The 19,976-nt window shown below is 44.5% G+C and overlaps 1 protein-coding gene across 4 annotated transcripts in view; it reads right to left on the reverse strand.

Annotated features, from left to right (window-relative positions):
• Positions 1-19,976, reverse strand: part of Klhdc1 (kelch domain containing 1) — a 43,723-nt gene that overhangs the window by 20,023 nt on the left and 3,724 nt on the right. For 3 of the 4 annotated variants that reach the window (XR_013044247.1, XR_013044246.1, XM_006985430.4), the window contains exons 2-9: positions 10,654-10,724; positions 9,967-10,084; positions 9,416-9,534; positions 7,747-7,825; positions 6,203-6,286; positions 4,320-4,403; positions 3,788-3,846; positions 911-1,023 (exon numbers count right to left, since the gene is read on the reverse strand). Coding sequence is in view for 2 of the 4 variants with exons in the window: in XM_006985430.4 (XP_006985492.1) it covers positions 911-1,023; positions 3,788-3,846; positions 4,320-4,403; positions 6,203-6,286; positions 7,747-7,825; positions 9,416-9,534; positions 9,967-10,084; positions 10,654-10,724 (727 nt within the window). In the remaining 2 variants the exon portion in view is untranslated. The remainder of the gene's footprint in view (positions 1-910; positions 1,024-3,787; positions 3,847-4,319; positions 4,404-6,202; positions 6,287-7,746; positions 7,826-9,415; positions 9,535-9,966; positions 10,085-10,653; positions 10,725-19,976) is intronic. The other variant, XM_006985431.4, reaches the window with a different exon arrangement.

The following is a 19,976-nucleotide window of genomic DNA, read 5'->3' on the forward strand; positions in this document are numbered from 1 at the left end:
GTTGATCAGTTGTGTGTTCTGATGCCACAGTTCACTGATGGAAAACTGCACTGGAAAACTCATAGCTAGTAGAATCAGCAGTGACTTCTGGGTCAGCGGGATGGCTCAGTGGGTCCAAGTGCTTGCTGCCCAGACCCGAGGACTGGGCTCTGTCCCTGAAGCCCACAAAGAGGCGGGAGATAACCAGAGTTACAGGATTCCACTGAGAACTCTAGTTCTAGAACAAAAAGACGACACTGGCGTCGGCCTGGCTTTTCCAGCCTCAGGGAAGACTGTCATCATAGTCTAGCTTACAGTACAACAGCATCTAGACAAACAATCAAGACAGAATCATGGGATGTGGGGATGGAAGGGGCTTTAAGTGTTCTCTCTCCTCTCTCGTAGGGCCTTGACCTGCGCCTGTCGGGCAAACATCCTCCAGGTGCCCCTGTGACCCTGACCCTTCACGTCAATTCACAGTGCGAACATGGCTGGGACACAGGGAGGAAAGAATGACTTCCGTAGAAGTGTGAAATGCAATGCATCAAAACAAACAAAAGGATGGCTCAGAAGGCAAAGACACCAGCTGCCAAGCCCAGTGACCTGAGTTTGAGCCCTGGACCCCACATGGTATTAGGAGAGAACCAGCTCCCATAAACTGTCCTGTCTTCCACACACGCACTGTGGCGCATCTTGCATATACATTCACGCTCTCACACGGCGAACAGGAAGAAATGTAAGATAGTTTGTGACCATCCACACCCCAGGAAAGAGGGCCCCTCAGGCCACTACCGCTCTTGGCTCCCACACTCCCCAGGCAGGGACGGGGACACAGACATGCCCCTCCACGGCTGCCTGCCGCCTGGGGCTGTACACCCCAAGCCGTGGGGTGAAGGAGGTAATGGCTGTATGCTAACCCGTGCGGACTTACTTAGTGGGATATTATCTGCACTTAGTCCGCCAAATAGGAAAAGCTTATCCTCAGCTATGGCTGTCAGCGTGTGCCATGACCGGTGTTTGGGGCTTTCTCCATGAACAGAAATCCTGTAACAAGAAAAAAAATCCAACTTTGAATTAAGCAAAATGAAAAGTTTTTTTTTTTTTTTATCATCTTAGGTCTTATTTTTTCCCCAAGACAGTCTCATCATGTAGGCAGGCTGGCCTCTGGCTCACAATGCTCCTGCCTCAGCCATTAGTGCTATGCATTCTCCACCACACTCATCTCAGAAAAAGCTGGGCTAGGGAGTGGAGGTGCATCTTGTAATCCCAGCACCCAAGAGGCTAAAATAAGACCGTGCATTCGAGGGTAGCCTGGGCTACACAGTGACTTCAAGGTCAGCTTGAGCTATATATGGAGAACTTGCTTGGGAAGAAAGAGAGAGGAAAGAAGGAGGGGAGGGAAATAAAATAGGGAGGGAAGGAAGAGGGGGGAGGGAGAAAGGAAGGAAGGAAGAGAGGAAGGAAGGAAGAAAGGAAGGAAGAGAGGAAGGAAGGAAGGAAGAAAGGAAGGAAGGAAGGAAGGAAGAGAGGAAGGAAGGAAGAGAGGAAGGAAGGAAGGAAGGAAAATACTTTGGTTATAAATCATTTAACAACCACAAACAGGTTTTCAAAGGAGACTACTATCACCCCCAGCAAGGGGAACTAACGTTACTTTGGCATGTATCTCTTAGGACTTCTGTGTAAGTGTGCTTACTAAGAATACAGAAATGGGGTCACACATGGCTCTGCACCTCTTTTCACTCAGTATGTTCTATGATGCTTCCACAAAGTCATGTCTTTTGTTACTGGAAGCCTGGCGGCCCTCTGGGCACCGACGCTGTGATTAAACAATCCCTATGGCAGACGAGAGGACTGAGCTCAAGCTTTGTCTAGTTTTTGTTTTGATTTTTTCTTTGGTTGTTGTTGTTTTGTTTTTGGATATAGAGTTTCTCTACATATCCCTGGCTATCCTGGAACTCTGTAGACCATGCTGGCCTCAAACTCACAGAGATCTACCTGCCTCTGCTTCTTGAGTGCTGGGAGAAAAGGCATGCACCACCACGCCCGGCTCCAATATTATTTTTTTTTAAGGCAGTACATGGTACATTTATTTTCAAATAAGATAGAACATACTCCCAAGGACACTTCATACATTCGTAAGAGCGGGAAGTGGGGAACTTACACCAGCAGATTATCAATATGAACAAATACTAAAAATGAACAAACAAAACACTATTTACCATTGTCTATTTTTTTTTGTTTGTTTGTTTGTTTTTTTGTTTTTCGAGACAGGGTTTCTCTGTGTAGCTTTGCGCCTTTCCTGGAACTCACTTGGTAGCCCAGGCTGGCCTCGAACTCACAGAGATCCGCCTGGCTCTGCCTCCCAAGTGCTGGGATTAAAGGCGTGCGCCACCACCGCCTGGCACCATTGTCTATTTTAAGCACATTGGAAACATTGTGCCAGCATACTTCTACCAAGTGTGCTGTCACAGCTCAGAACGGTGGCCTCTGGTCACCCATCCCTTCTGTGAGCTGCTCATCCGTGTCCTTTCCCACTTCCCTATGAGACTGTCTTTTTTCCCCCCTCTAAGTTCTTGGAGATCTCTGACTTTATCCTTTGCTTTTAAAAACATGCTATAAATATTGCTTTCAGTTTATTTCTGGTTTACATTTTCCAATATGCCTTTTAGCATTTTGTGTACTTTATCTTTTAAAGATTTATTTATTATATATAGTGTTCTGCCTGCACGCCAGAAGAGAGCACCAGATCTCATTATAGATGCTTGTGGGCCACCATGTGGGTGCGTATGTGTGGAGGCCAAGGTCAGCAGCAGAGGCTGTGCTCCAGGAGCTGTCTGCATTGGCTTGATTTGTTTGTTTGTTGAGACAGGGTCTCTCACCTGCCTGGAACTTGCTGGCTCACAAGAGGCTGGTTGGCAGTTAGCCCTAAGAATCCACCTGTCTCTGCCTCCCCAGTGCTGTGACTAAAAGCACACACCACCTTGCCTGGCTTTTTATACGGGTTCTGGGGATCTGGGCTGGGTCCTCATGCTTGCTGGGCAGGCACTTCCTGGTTGAGCCACCATGTGGTTGCTGGGAATTGAACTCAGAACCTCTGGAAGAGCAGCCAGTGCTCTTAACCTCTGAGCCATATCTCCAGACCCTCCTCATGGGTTTTTGTTTTGTTTTGTTTTGTTTTTCTAGTCAGGGTCTCTCTGTGTAACCCTGCCTGTCCTGGAACTCACTCTGTAGAATTATAAGTAGAGTATTATTATAATAAAGTATTCCATTGCACTATAGGAATGTCCAAATCAATACCTAAATATATTCTGTTGCTAAACAATATAATGAGCCACAAACAAAATGTGACTTTTCCCCATCTCATTATCTAGGTGTGTGAAATGACTCCATCCGGCCACTCCATCTCTTGTAGTGACCAGTCCCCAGAGAATACTTATTATAAATCCAATATTTTCACATGATTTTTTCAACTCTTACTAACTTTATGTTTTATATAATTTGCATAAGCTCCATTTAGTTGACTGTGGTACCTGCAATCCTTTCACTTGGGAGGCTGAGGCAGGACAACCCAGAGTTCAAGGCCAGCCTGGGCCACTTGGTGAAATTCTGTCCCAAAAGGAAGGGAAGAAGGGAGGGAGGGAGGGAGGGAGGGAGGGAGGGAAGGAGGGAAGAAGGAAGTAAATTTAAATTTTGTGTTTCTTGTTTAGATATATAATTTTAAAAAATATATCAACTCAATTTCAGAGACCCAAGCTTGGACTCCGCCCACACCCACCCCTACAGATTGGAAGGTAGACTTCAGACTTACCTTCCAGACCAAGTCCAGGTGTCTAAGTTTAGATAGTGCAAGTCATTCATCCTAGTTTGCTAAAACAAAAGCAGGATAATTGGAGATGTTTTAACTCTTCTTTGGAATAAAATGTTAGTTTTCACACAAGTTCAGATTAACACAAATTGCCCTGTTCTACTTAGCACTGGAAGCTTAGACATTGGAAATCAGCTCTAAGCATTAAGAAAATTAACATGGAGCTCCCAGAGTCATGTGCCAAAGAGGGAAAGGGAAGAGATGGGTGAAAACTAACAGAACTTCGATGACGAGAAATTAAACATTCCTGACACTGCACTGCACTCAAGTGAAGGGGTCTCCTCGTTAAAATACGATTCAAAAATCTGTGACAGCATGTGGAGGGTCTCTTTGGGAAACAGAAGATGAATACAAATTAGTACTAGGTGCAGCTTAATCTCTAGGTTATTTCAATGTTCAGATGCTCCACAAAATCAGAGGACAAGTTTTTATAAACATCACACATGAAAATATCATTTCCATTGAAAACACTGACCAAGACGCGTCCACCAAAGATATACCCCTTATTTCCCAGAACTGCACATGAATGCGCGGCTCGTGGCTGTGGCGGAACTCCACCCTGCAAGCAGAGATCAGAACAGAGGCAGACTTGAGGCAACTGTACCAGCCACATCCTGTGCTCAGTCAGAGCTACAAACAGCTTCTTCGAGAAGAAAATGCATCCCTCTGCCCTTAAATGCCCACCACCCGAACAAAATGAAGGTCATATAAATTTAGCTTGAAATATAAAGATTTTAACGATCAAATTAAAAACAATCTCCTCTCTTCTCCCCTTACTCCACACCAAAGACCCAACTAACACTCTAAGAATCTATTTATGGCCTCAAAGTCTCAAACTCACAAAGCAACTTCACTGATGCTTTAAGTCAAATCAAAGAAGCCCTTAATCATTTCCTAGACATGCTGGATTTTAGAAGTTGTTTTGGTTTGGTTTGATTTTTCTTCTTCCTAAAACTCTTAGAATTATAAAACAAAAACTTCTCTATACTTTATCTTGAGTGAGGCTCATCTGATGTTTCAGGCTCTTCAGTTGAATAACTATGCTGAGATCCAGCTGGTAATACAGAATTAACATTTACTTCTGTAACAGTTCAATTAAGAGAAAACCACTTTTAAAAGTTGATGCCCAGGGATGGAGGGATGCTCAGTGGTCAGGAGCACTGACTGCTCCTGCAGAGGACCTGGTTCGGTTCCCAGCAACACGTGGCAGCTCACAACCCTCTGTAACTCCAGTTCCAGGGGATCCAACACCCTCTTCCAGGCTCCTCAGGCAATACACACATGTCGTCCATTTATATATGCAGTCAAAACACCCACACACATAAAATAAAAATAAATCTTTAAAAGGTGTTGATTCTGTTTAACTTCTATATAGTGATTAAATGAATCTGAATTTATGTTTGGTGTCTAGCAAATAAAACAATATTGATAATGCATTTTGTCTTGCTAAAATTGCATGTAGCTCACAGGTTTGTAAAAACACGGGTGCTGAGCAGAGGGTACAGTTCAGGGGTAGAGTGCTGGCCTGGTACATACGAGGCAGATCCTTTGAGCTCAGCACTGGGGGAAAAAAGAAAAGAAAAACTCATGGACTCTGTTTTAAAAAATGAACTCTAATAATTCACGAAGACGCTTAGGGGTAAAGAGTGATTATGGAGGCTGAGCTTGTCAGTCATGTCTGTAATACCAGCACCAGGAAGCTAGAGGCAGGAGTTCAAGGCTAGCCTCAACTACAGAGCAAGTTTGAGGTCAGCCTGGTCTACCTGAGACTTTCTCAAAAAAAAAAAAAAAAGCCTGGCAGTGGTGATGCATGCCCTTAATCCCAACACTCAGGAGACAGAGGCAGTTGGATCTCTGTGAGTTCAAAGCCAGCCTGGTCTATACAGTAAGTTCCAGGGCTACACAGAGAAACCCTGTCTCAAAAAAAAAAAAAAAAAAAAAAAAAAAAAAAAAAAAAAAAGGAAAGTAACTGTTAGTAGTTTTTAAGGGAGCTTTTCAAGGGGGCTTCTTTGGCTGGGTGTAGTGGCCACACCTTTAATGCTAGCACTGGGGAGGTAGAAGTTGGAAGACTGCAAGTTTGAGGCCAGTGTAGTCTACATAGTGAGGTCCTCTCAAAACACCAAAGACAAGAGGGGAAGAAGAATTATTTTGCATGCAATTACAAACCCAATTACTAAAATCAAGTAGGAAGAAAAGAGATTTTCAAAATATCAATGACTATAAAAGTGACATCCTCCCTCCCCTCCAGAAGCAGAAAAGAGTTTATTAAGAAAGGGAAAGCTGGTGAGACCGAGAGAGGTCTGGGGTGAAGGGAGGGCTTCAGCTCCAGAGGCCTCCCGGTAACTCAGCAGCACTTACTTTAATCTCTGGTTGAGACCAAGTCCTTGTCTTTGTGTCAAACACATGGACGTCGTTGTGCCAACCCCAGAATATCTGCCCTTCCTAAGACAGAAGCCAACAGTCAAGAGCTTTGTAGCCAAACCCAGCACAGTTCTGCTACATATTGACTGGTAAAGTGACGGGCACCTCACACAAGCAGGTGAGCGTCATCACAGGGGTAAAGCCAGGCGCATGCCACATCTCACAGCTGCCCCTCAAGCCCGTGCCGAAGTGTCGCCCACCTCCAGGACTGCGACTCCCTCACTCAATGAGTTTCCACTTCTTCAGATACACAAGAATGAATATTTATGTTCTGAAACCTATTTTAAACCTTATCTTTGCTATAATAAACTTCAGATGGCTGTTGTTTCCTGTATTCAAAAAAGTACCAATTGGGGAGTGGGCTGGAAAGACTGCTCAACATTTAAGAGCAATGACTGCTCTTCCAGAAGACCCAGGTTCAATTCCCAGCACTCACATGGCGGCTTACAACTGTTTGTAACTCTAGTCCCAGCCTCTGCCAAAACTGCACACACATGGTGTACAGACATACATGCAGGCAGAATGTCTATACACATAATATAAAAATAAAGGTTAAAAAAAGTTAAGTTCACTAGGCATGGTGGCACATGTCTGAATCCCAGCACTCAGGAGGCAGAGACAGGAAGATCTCTGAGTTTGAGGCCAGCCTGGTCTACAGAGTGAGTTCCAGGACAGCCAGGGCTACACAGAGAAACCCTGTCTCGAAAAATCAGTAAGTAAGTAAATAAATAATTTTAAAGTTGGGATCTAATTGATCCCCTCTACTTCACCAAGCAATTTAGCTTCTCCCTGCCCATTTAAAAATGTTTTGCATAACTGGGCAGTGGTGTCTAACACCTGAAATCCAGCACTCGGGAGGCAGAGGCAGGTAGACCTCTGTAAGTTCGAGGCCAGCCTGGTCCACAAACAGTGGTGATACATTGTATGCCCTGATAAACTTGCCTGAGGATCAGAGCACAGAGCCTGCCACTAGATCAGACACAGAGCCTGGCAGTGGTGGCACACACCTGTAATCCCAGCACTTGAAATCTCATGCCTTTGCTTGAGAAGCACACACACTTTTAATCCCAAAAAGTAATATAACAGGGCAGAGAAAGGTATGTAAGATGTGAGGAAGCAGGAACTCTCTCTCTCTCTCTTTAGGCTTAGGATTTTGTAAAGGTAAGAACTAGTGGCTGGCTGTTCTGCTTCTCTGATCTTTCAGCTTTCACCCAGATATCTGGCTCTGGGTTTTTTATTAAAAGACCACCTAAGATTCGAACAACACACAGACTCCAAAGCTACCAGAGAAACCCTGTCTTGAAAAAGAGAGAGTGAGACACACACACACACACACACACACAGAGAGAGAGAGAGAGAGAGAGAGAGAGAGAGAGAGAGAGAGAGAGAGAGAGAGAGAGAATGATTTAATTCATTATTCCTAAGGCTTAAAGTGATGCTGAATTAAAGGGAAAAAAATTAAAGAGTAATTACTTCCTTACCCAAGATGCATCATGGACATCAAAACAGTCTTGAAGTTCATTGTGCCTCCTGTACCCATAACCACCAAAATATATTAATCTGAAAAGCAAATGCAAAGAACACACTTTAGGGGTCTTGCTTCTAGTTTGTTCAGAGCTGGGCACCATTGCTCATGTCTGCAATTCTAGCACTCAGGAAGCTGAGACAGGAGGCTTCTCAGGCATTCCCAAGTCAGCCTGGGCTACATAATGAATTCAAGGCCAACTCCAGAGTGAGACCCTGCCTCAAAAGCCACACACACAAAAGGGATTTGAGAGGCTGAAGAGTTGGCTCAGTGGTTAAGAGCACTGGCTGCTCTTCCAGAGGATCAGGGTTCAATTCCTAGCACCCATATGGCAGCTCACAACTGTCTGCTCAATACCCTCATACATTCATACATGCATACATGCAGGCAAAACACCAATGCACATTAAAAATCAAAGTAAGTAATAAATCATTTTATTTATTTATTTGAGACAAGGTTTCTCTGTGTGGTCCTGGCAGTCCTGGAACTTGCTTTGTAGACCAGGCTGGCCTCGAATTCACAGAAAACTATCTGCCTCTGCCCCCCAAGTACTGGGATTAAAGTGCATGACTATGCCCAGCTCCATAAATCATTTTTTTTAAAAAGGGATTTGAAATAGATTTCTTCTCCTACCTTAACCACCTAAACAAACCAAATAAACTATACAATTATAGTTTTTTTTTTTTTAAAAAAATTAAAGAACTGAGAGAACAATGAGACATAAAGGAAATAACTCCAGCAGGTGATGAACCCACAGTAGGCGAGAAGAGACCCACAGGCACTCTCCTGCAAGGGCAGGAAAGAGAGGAAACTAGGTGTATATGGACTTGTAGAGAACAACCACCAAGCTGCCAACAGTCACGCTTGGGCTGGGATAGCAGATTAGAGTCAGAAGAAAGCCAGCCTGGGGGTTGGGAACACACGTCCTGACGCGGTAGCCTGTAGGAAGGCTCAGTATTGGTCATCCAAAGCTGGAAGAGGGGCTTGCGGTTTAATTAGCCGCAGAGTGCTTGCCTAGCTTGTGTGAAGCCCTGGGTTAAATCCTAAGAATTGAAGGGGAAAAGGAGCTGAAATTCAAGAGGACAGGTAAACAAATCTCTTGGAGACGATTTCAGCTTTCAACCACTGGAGACGCCTGGATTTGAGCAAAGTTGTCCCTTGGAGTCATTTGAGGAGTTTTAAAAAAAATCAGACTACCAGGGACTGTGCTTTAATAGGCTTTTGAGGTCTAGAGTTTAGAAGATTCCAGGAGCAGATATGTGGAAGCCACACCCTAAGAACAAAAGAAATACAGACTTTGGGCTTTTGTGGTACGGGGAAAGGGGAAGTCAAGGCGGACACAGAGGCAGCCGGCCTTCCGCTGTGTACTTTTCAATATGGCTTCAGTTTTTAATCATGTCAGTGTGCTGATGATCTAGAAACTTAAATGAATTATTCAAGGTGAAAAAATCCAAATATCCTTCTTCCATGTTCACTTTTATGACATGGTTCTTACCAGTTTTAGGACTACAGTTGCTACTGACATCAAAACAAGTCTATAATTTCTAGAAAGCATGGTGTTTCCTGCAGTTTGGCCAAAGGCTGTGTCCCAACTTCAGGACATTCAAGTTCAGGTACAAATTTACCTGTCCTTATACACCCAGCAGGAAAGCTTGTCACGTGGTGTGGGTGGCTGTCCATCAAACTTGGTGATTTTTTCCCAGATATAAGTTCCATCTCTTGTTCGTAAATTGACAACGTAAAGCTTTTAAAAGATGACAGTACTGTTAGGACCCAGGCATCTGAAAAAAAAAAAATCTATATAGGGGAGGGGACTGCCATCCAAAAACTAACCCAACCTTTATTTCCAATAAATATCCATTAGAAAATTTAAATCATAGAACTGATGAAAACGACACAGGCTTCCAGAAGCAAATGATGTGTAAAACCTACCGCAACGGTCTTCCCCCCCTCTGCTCTCGCCTGTGGGTAACCATGGAGAATGCAGCTAACTGAAGGAGCGAAACCCGGAGAAAGAAAATGGCTGCTGCATTCTCCACCTATCTTTAATGCCTAGTGACTACAAACTTAGGATGCACTCCAGTTATCTTTTTCTAAAATATGTGCAGATGTGTGATGTGAGACGGCACATCGGAAATTAACTTGGCTGCACTCTTGAAATAAAAGAAAGGATTACTCGGTTGCTGTATCCTTTGTCATCGTATCCTCCAAAAACATACAGCCTGCCGTCGATGCAAGCTCCACAGCTTCCTGACATGGAGGTGGGGAGCTCTCCTTCCATTGGGTGCATTTTCCTGCAACAAGGACCACAGAGAATCGCTTAGCTTTCCAGAAGACAAAAGCTCCCTTTAAACTCCCTGAGTACTCTTCCCATGAAAAGCATCATGGCCAACTATAAGTAAAATGTGGTGTAGTCAGGTGCAGTCACACACACCTGTGGTCCCAAGTGCCGGGGAGACTGAGACAGGACAATGAGATTGTGGGCCTGTCTGGGTTACAAAGTGAGACCCTACCCCCCAAATAAAGGAAACAACAAATAAAAAGGTGTAAAGAGAGCCATAATAAAGACTCTTCATCCTGCTGGGGAAGGGGGATAATCACAAATTTCCCACTTGTCACTGAGTCAAACTGGGAATCAGCTGTGTAAAGCAGTGTTCAGAGACAGTGATGGTCTGGAAGGAATGGAGAGGGACAAGGAGTGGGGCAGGGCAGGGAGGAGGGGCAGGGCCGGGAATGAACTGGACAGAGGAGAGGGGGACGTCGTAAATGTCGGAGGGTCCAAACATGCTCTTGAATTCCCTGTAGTCTATTAAAGCCTCTCTCAGTTAGAAGACTTGACATTTTATGACTTAAAATTACTTACCACAGTCCACTATCAATATCATAGGTCCAAATTTCATCATTCGGCAAATATACCTCATTGTCTTCAATAGACTAAAAATAAAGAATATACAAATTATCATTTTTTCAATTATATAGTAACAAATAGTTCCTTGGGGTGAGAAAAGCTGAAACAAGTGTTTAGAATAAAATGAAAAATAACTGAGTCTCAAGAAAAAGGCTCAGGGTAGCTAACCTTTCACATAGAAAAAAACTAAAAGACACAGCAGAGCATCGTAGGTCACACATTTTAGAAGACTCTTCAGAGTGAAGAGAGTTGGGGAAAGGAGGATTTTTTGTTTGTTTTGTTTTAAGATATAACTAGGCACACTGCACCAGATACCTTAACCCACTGAATGTATTTTGAGTGTGCTGTAGGATATTTGTACACTGTGCGAAGATGTATTGCTGTGATTGGTGTAATAAAGATCTGAATGGCCGATAGCTAGGCAGGAAGAGGTTAGGCGGGCGGGACTTCTGGGGACAGAGAGGACTCTGGGAAGAAGAAAGGCAGAGTCGCCAGCCAAAGGTGGAGGAAGCAGGATGGGCAGTATGAAGACACCAGGGAAACACTGAAGAGGTTGGACATGTGGTACAGAGTAGAGGTAACCGAGCCATATGGAAGATGGTAGATTAGTAAAAACAGGCTATTTAAGTTATAAGAGCTAATGGGACCATTGCTAAGCTATGGCCAAGCTTTCATAATTAATAACGAGTCTCCATGATGTTATTTGCAGGCTGGTGGTCCAACGACAAAGTACTGCTCCATGAGCCCCTACTGTGGCCTCAGCACCGCTGGCTCCGAAGCCTGGCTTGCTCTGAGTCCCAAGCCTGGTGATTCCTGGGAAACTTCTGTGATTAGTTTCCCCCACCAGGTTGAAAAGCTGTTATCTTGGATCTCTTTACACCTTAAAAAATATTATTTGGTTTTTGTTTGTTTGAGATAAGGCTTCATTTTACTGCTCAGGCAGGTCTGCAACTCACCACCAACACCGGGAGGGCAGAGGTCACCTCTGCTTGTTACAACTCACCACCAACACCAGGAGGGCAGAGGTCACCTCTGCTTGTTACAACTCACCACCAACACCAGGAGGGCAGAGGTCACAGCTCTTGCTATAGTCAGTTTCCCAGAGCTTCAGAAAGTGTCCTCACATGTAAAAGGCAAATGGAACTTAGGCTGGATGGCTAAGCAGATTAATTCCAGAAAAACTGACTGTACCTTCACTTTAGCCCAGTAATTTAAAAAATCTATTTGACTAACATGTCTGGGTGATCCAGAAACACAAGAGGCAAAAATCAAAGACGCTGGAGGTAGTTGCCCAGGGCCTTCACCCCATTATACCTTCTTAAATGGAGCTTTAAAAAATATATGTGTGTGCATGTCTGTGCGTGGGATCCCTTGGAGCTGGAGTTCCAGGTGGTTTGGAGGCACCTGGCATGGCTGCTGCGAACAGAATCAGGTCTTATTGAAGGGCAGGAAGCACTCTTAACCACTGAGATGCCTCTTCAAACCAATCCCTTCTCTTCTACATCAAGTTTCCTTCTCCATCGGATCGTTCCTATGAGCAGCCAAGTATGATTTGACTCATCTTTCAAAACCCCAACCATTCTCCTGATTTCATCTCTTCCCAAGCCTCTGCTCCCATCACAGAGAAACAAAGGAACAAACCAACCATCCACACTAAATTAACTGCAGTGGACACTGTTATCACAACACTCCTCATTCTCATCAACCTCTGCCAGTGACCTCTGAATCTGAGGCTTTTGTGCATGCTATAAGCGCATGCTCCAGCAGCCAGCTCTGCTGCAGCCCCGGCCTGGTCCTGGCACTTTTAACTAAAATCTAACTTTGAGGGCCAACAAGAGGGTTTACTGAGAAAAGGGACTTGCTGCCACAACCGGAATTACATTTCTGGGAACCTCACGGTGGAAGAAGAGAACTGATTTCTCTGCAAATTGTCCTCTGACCTCCACACATTCGTGGTGGCAGGCACACCCCCACCCTATAACACAGACACATACAAATAAGTAAATAAATGTAAATTTTAACTTTGAGCTTTATAAAGCATTCATATTAAAGTAAGTAGAGCAGCTATGAAATGACTAAAAATAAATCACGTAAGTTCTATGTGAACAAAAAGAAACTGAAAAGGAACAGAACCTTCTGAAGCAATCCTCAGCCTGAGACAGTGAAGGAAGGAGAATGAGGACGAGCAAAGAGGAGAAAACGAAACACACTCAGTGACAAAGTGTGCCAGGCCAGAGGGGGCACGTGCCTCTCATTCCAGCTCAGAAGGCAGAGGCAGGAATTGTCTGTGATGTTTGTGAGTTCAAGGCCAGCCTGGGCTACAGAGCAAGTTCCAGGACAGCCAGGACTACACAAAGATACCCTGCCTCGTAAAAGCTAACTAACTAAATAAATAATATTTAAAAGAATACTGATGTAAGTTAGAAGTTTTGAATGCTTCCTTAAGTAAATTATATGTCCAATAAATAATGAAAAATACAAAGTATGCTAGGCTGTGGTGGCACACACCTTTAATCTTAGAACTCTGGAGGCAGAGGCAGCTGATCTGAGTTGGAGGCCAGCCTGATCTACAGAGGGAGTTCCAGGACAGCCAGGGCTACAAATCAGAGAGAGAAGCCCAGTCTTGAAAAAACAGAAGCAAAAAAAAAAAAAAAAAAAAAATTAGAATTGTAAAATGACAAAATATTGCCTATCCAAATTTGCAGCTAAAGAGGCGCCTGTAAGAAAATGGATGGCCTCAAGTATATTCACCAATTTAAAAGGAGCGTCCTAAGAATCCAAGTTCAGAAATTCAAGGAAGAGCTGAGCCTGGTGGAGCAGTCTGCCACCTCTGATACTCAAGAGGCTGAGCCAGGAACGGTCGCTTCAGTGCCTGCCTGACTAGTGTGACACACGTCCCCAAATAAAGAGGGCTTGAGACACAGCTCAGCAATAGAGAGTGTGCTAGCAAGGTCCTAGGTTCGATTCTCAGTCACAGACAAAAACAAAAGCACCAAGAAGTTCAAGAACTAAAGCAGAATAAGCTGGTGGGAGGAGTTCCCACTGTTAGCCCACACTTGGGAGTCGGAGGCAGGAGGATAACCTGGACAGTTCAAGGCCAGCCTGGTCTACATAGAGAGCTTCAGGACAGCTGGACCTACAGAGTAAGGCTCTGCCATAAAAACAAAAGCCACCATATAAATCACAGGTACTAGAAGTGATAAAAAATAGACACTAATAACAAAGGATCCAGTAAATGGAGCTCATTCTTCAGGAGGCTGCTAAACCTCTGAGATTATCCAAGGGAAAAGAAGGAAGTCACCAAGAGGCAATTCTTGGAGTGGAAAAGGGGACACAGGTATAGTTTCGATAGATAGATAGATAGATAGATAGATACATACATACATACATACATACATACATAGACAGACAGATAAAAATCCCTCACACTGAATCAGAGCAATAGCAAAAATCCACTAAATCAAGATTTAAACATGAAAGGCAAACTAAAATGTTTAGAAAATAATGGACAGAAGACACAGAAAACACAAAGCACTGAGGAAAAGGACGAAACTAAATTAAAATCATATTAGAATATATTATAAAAAACTTTCATCCATTCCAAGTCTGTGAAGAATTGTGTTGGGATTTTGATGGGGATTGCATTGAATCTGTAGATTGCTTTTGGTAAGATTGCCATTTTTACTATGTTAATTCTACCTATCCATGAGCATGAGAGATCCTTCCATTTTCTCATATCTTCTTCAATTTCTTTCTTCAGAGACTTAACAAAGAATTATTGAGAAAGTTAAAGGCAAACTCTAAACTAAAATGACATTTAATTCTATTTTTCTTTTCAAATTGTATTTAAGTGTGTAAGTGTTGTTTCGTTGTTTTTGTTTTTGTTTTTGCATGTATGTCTGAGGAGGTCAGGAGAGGGTGTTGGGTTCCTTGGGACTGGCATTACAGAAGATTATCAGCAACCTTGTGGGCACTTGGAAATGAACCCTGGTCCTCCAGAGCATCCAACACCCTTAACCACTGAGCCACCTCTCCAATGTGAGAGGGCATTTTCTTTTCTTTTAAAGTGCATGCATGTGTGTGTGTGTGTGTGTGCGCGCGCGCGCGCACGCGCGCGCGCGCGCGCGCGCGCGCCATAGCATACTTGTGGAGATCAGAAGACATATGTGGGAGTTGGTTCTCTCTTTCTACAATGTGGGTTCCAGGGATCAATCTCAGGTCATCAGGCTGACAGCAAGTGCTCTTACCTGCTGAACCATCTCACTGGCCCATCATTTTCAATTCATATAACTATCAACTAAAAGAATTCATAGCCGGGCAGTGGTGGTGCACGCCTTTAATCCCAGCACTCGGGAGGCAGAGGCAGGCGGATTTCTGTGAGTTTGAGGCCAGCCTGTGCTACCAAGTGAGTTCCAAGAAAGGCACAAAGCTACACAGAGAAACCCTGTCTCAAAAAAAACCAACCAAACAAACAAACAAACAAAAAAAAGAATTCATGTGAATCTTAAAAAAACAAAACAAAAACACAACCCACCAGAAAAACACACAGACCAGTATTTTCACAAAGGAGAAAACACAAACAGACCCCAAAGTTAGGAAAACAACTGACGCTTGTCAGCAACCTTGACCACCAGGCTGGATCTGTGGAAAAAGCACTTACCACACCAGCCTGGCAACCCCGGCTTAGCACCCAGACACGGAGGTGGAGACAGGAGAATTGCCCAGAGTCCCGAACCTCAGCTGGCCTGGAATCTGCCGCAGCAGGGCAGACACAACGGGACCCTACCTCAAACCAAGGTGGAAGGAGAGAGGCGATCCCAGAGACTCATCAAGTTATCCTTTGACCTCCACATGTGCAAGCAAGTCCTCAGGTCCCTGCACGAATCACACACACACACACACACACACACACACACACACACACACACACACGACAAACACACGACAAACATCATTCATCTGAACAAGGAAAACCAAAACCACAATGAAATACCATGTCGCCCTCACTGTGTTGGCAGAAAAATTAAGGGCAGATGGTACCAAATGTTGTTGAGGATGCAGAAGAATGAGGGGGCTGGTGGAGATGCAAATTAATACAAATATTTTGTCAACAGTCTGAAATCTCCAATTCAATTTGCCCCACAAGTGGCCCAACATTCCATTCTTTGGTACATGCCTAGAGAATGCACATACCCGGTGCGTGTGTAATAGACATGTAAGGATGCTCACTGCAGCGTCGCTGATTATATAGCAACAAAGGAAAAAAAGAACAACATTCACCAACAGTGAACTATATTGGTAAGAGTAAGTTTACATAACACAACACTAAACGGAAATCACTTCAAATAAATGGATCATGGCTTGCGATGTATATGAGAAATATTTGGTGATATTTAATAAAGTTTCTAGCACAGGCACTGAAGAACTGGAACGGATAATAAATAAGAGGGCTAAGAAGGGGTGGGAGGGGTGGTGATTGGGGTGGTGATGCTGGTGGTGATGGCAGCAGACAGATGTAATCTCTAGGTTTAATCCCAGAACTCAGAGGAAGAGGCAGACAGATCTCTGAGTTTAGGCCAATCTGTTCCATAAAGAGTTCCAGAACAGCCAGGACCACACAGAGAAACCCTGTCTCAAAAATCATAAATAAATGAATGAATGAATGAATGAATGAATGAATGAATGAACAAACAAACAAAAGGACTAGCCATACACGTGTACTCTGGATGATTACACAATGCACACATAAGCAGGGCTGCAGAGGCGGCTCAGTAGTTAAGAGCATTTGCTGTTCTCCCAGAGGACCTGGGTTTGGATCCCAGCATGCACGTCAGGAGCTTGAGTGGCTCACGACCTGATACTCCTGCCTCAGGGAATCTGATGCCCTTTTGGCCTCTGTAGGTAACCGACCCCCAGCAGCTGTATATATACATACACATATCAATTTTAAAAAAGAACAAGTAGGGGCTGGAGAGATGGTTCAGTAGTTAAGAGCACTGGCTGCTCTTCCAGAGTGCCTCGGTTCAATTCCCAGCACCCCCATGGCAGCTCACAATCTGTAATTCCAATTCCAGGGGATCTGACACCTTCACACCAATGCACATAAAATAAAGTCAGATTAAAAAAAAAAAAAAGAAGTAAAACTGATTTAAAAAAATGTGCCTGGAGATGGTGGCACAAGCCTTTGATCCCAACACTCAGGAGGCAGGGGCAGGCAGATCTTTGTGAGTTCAAGGCCAACCTGGTCTACAGAGTGAATTCCAGGACAGCCAGGGCTACCCAGAGAAATTGTCTCCAAAAAAAACCCAAACCAAAACAAAACAAAACAAAAAGAACCAAAACAAAAAAAATTGCATAAATCTAAAAGGGAAAATATGCTATAATTCTCAGATCAAATACTATACTGTTTACAGAGGCATGAGTAATAAAACTGTTAAAAAGTGACAAGAAGGAATTCAAGACATTGACCATCTGGTAAGGTGGTAGACACCAAGGGCTCAGACAATGACGAAAACAGAACATTCAGCCTCAAAACAGAAGAACACAGGGTCAGTAGCTCAGTTGGTGTACTGCTTGCTTAGTTTACACAAAGCCCTGGTCCGTCACAGCACATAAACTGAGCAGAGAGTGCACACCTGTGATCCCAGCACTCAAGAGCGAGATTCAGGAGGATCAAGGGCTCAAGGTTAGCCTTGACATACAGCAAGTTTGAGGGAAGCCTGGGATACATAAGACCCTGACTCAAGGCCAGGAGATGTGGTGGTGGTGGTGGTGGCTGTGGTGGCTGTGGTGGCTGTGGTGGCTGTGGTGGCTGTGGTGGTGGTGGTGGTGGTGGTGGTGGTGGTGGTGGTGGTGGTGGCTGTGGTGGTGGTGGTGGTGGTGGCTGTGGTGGTGGTGGTGGTGGTGGTGGTGGTGGTGGTGGTGGTGGCTGTGGTGGTGGTGGTGGTGGCTGTGGTGGCTGTGGTGGCTGTGGTGGTGGTGGTGGTGGTGGCTGTGGTGGCTGTGGTGGTGGAGGTGGTGGTGGCTGTGGTGGCTGTGGTGGCTGTGGTGGTGGTGGTGGTGGCTGTGGTGGCTGTGGTGGCTGTGGTGGCTGTGGTGGCTGTGGTGGCTGTGGCGGCTGTGGTGGCTGTGGTGGTGGTGGAGGTGGAGGCTATGGTGGCAACAGCACACACCTTTAATCCTAGCACTCGGGAGACAGAGACAGGCAGAACTGAGTTCCAGGCCAGCCTGGTCTAAGGAGCAGTTCCAGGACAATCAGAGCTATGCAGAGAAACTCTATCTGGAAAAACAAAACAAAACAAAAAGATCCTGACTCAAAAGAAAAAGTAATTAAAAAAAATAACAGGAACAATGATAGAACATAGACCTGAATACTCAGAAGCATCCCCCATAAGATCTGTAACAAGAATTAAAGAACGGAGTCAACAGTTCTAACGGAATAGTGAACCCCGAACCTGAACAGTGCTGACCAAGTGGCAGGTTTCATTATAGCATCAAATTTGTCTGAAAGAGATTCAAGGCTTCATGATGTCCAAAGGAAATGTAAAACTCCCTCAGCCAACAGAGGAGCAAAGTCACAGGAATTAATAAAAGAAACCCCACATGGGCTAGCGAGATGACCCAGCGACTGAGCATGATGCTCTTGCAGAGGAGCCAGTTCAGCTCCCACACCACACTGGATAGCTCACCACCGCCTGAAACTCCAGCTGCAGAGGACCCAACGCTCTTTTCTGGACTCCTTGAGCAACTGCACTCACGTGCACACACCTGCACACAGATACTCACGCACATGCACAACGTAAAGAAAGATTGACCACAGGCTCTCCTCCTCCTCCCCACATCCATTCTGAACGGTCTTCATTTTCCACACTCGAAGTTGTATGGGTTGTCCTGCTCAAAGTGCTGGGAAGGAGTCTCCCACTCAAAGGCATTTTAAAGATATAGCCCATGATATTAGCATGCTACACTACACAGCCAAAACAACAACAACAACAACAACAACAAAAATAATGATAATCTGTGGGGGGGGGGGGGGAGCTCTGTGCTCAACCAAGAAAGATAAACAAGAAACTTGCAAAGTGATAGTGATAATTCTAAAAATTTGTCTTTATATTAGGGGGTTTTTTTTTGGGGGGGGGGGGAGAAGGCATGCACATAACCCATAAGGTACATGTGTGGAGGTCAGAAGACAACTCGTAGGAGCCAGCTGTCTCCTTCTGCCATGTGGGAAACTTAGGTCACCAAGCTTAGATCAACCACCCTGACCTGCTGAGCCATCTCCCTGGCCCTGTTTAATCTGGCAGGTGAGTGTGTTTATCTCTAAGTGATATTTTATGTGTTCCTTGGTGTATATAAAAATCCATAAAATTTAGCTGGGCATGGTGGTGCACACCTTTAATCTCAGCCCTGGGGAGGCAGAGGTGAGTTCGAGGCCAGTCTGGTCTACAGAGTGAGTTCCAGGACAGCCAGGTCTACAGAGAGAAACCCTGTCTCAAACAAAAAAACACCTCATGAACATTTAAGAAATGACTTATTAAGTAGTTCACGGGTCAACAGGGAGACTGAAGGCCCAGCATCTGGTCTTGCAGAGAGCAAGCTCTGAGGCCACACCACAGTAAAGCCTGCAGACTGACAAACACTGAGATGCAGCTTGTACCACCACCGCTGATGCCGGCATCTTCTGAGACTGTGGTGCCAGCGCCATGCTCTGCAGGTCAGTGCTGAGTTTTATGTTTTTCTCCTGTTTTACTCCGACTTTTTAATTTTTTTTTTCTTTGACAGAATCGACTGGCTTTTAACTCCCCATATAGCCAAGGATGCCCTGAACATCGGCTCCTTCTACCTATATCTCTTCAGTGCTGGGTTACAAGTATGCACCACAGGCCAGTTTTTTAATCCAACCCAGGGCTTCATGGGCAGAGGCAAGGACTCACCTCCTGGGCCCCTCACTTCTTTGAAGCTTGCTTATCAGCTGCTCTTGGCTTTTGTAGGCCTTCAGTCTATCACACACACTACAAGTATTTCTTTATCTGCCATTATATTTCTCACTTTGTGGTACCTTTTTAAAAGTCATTTTTTAAAAAAAATTTTGATCTGCCAATTTTTTTCTTTATACATTTTTCTAATTAGATTTTCTTTTCTCAGCCCAAGGTTTTAAAATAGTCCTGTCTTGCCCACAGTGAAGTTCAATTTTCCTATGGTTAATTCCTGGTCCTAAGGCTCTGACACCAATTTCCTCCGGTTATCTTAGAAGAAGCATTTATTGTACAATTGGTTGT

The sequence above is a fragment of the Peromyscus maniculatus genome, chromosome 14 (assembly GCF_049852395.1).
Source record: "Peromyscus maniculatus bairdii isolate BWxNUB_F1_BW_parent chromosome 14, HU_Pman_BW_mat_3.1, whole genome shotgun sequence".
Classification (NCBI taxonomy): domain Eukaryota; kingdom Metazoa; phylum Chordata; class Mammalia; order Rodentia; family Cricetidae; genus Peromyscus; species Peromyscus maniculatus.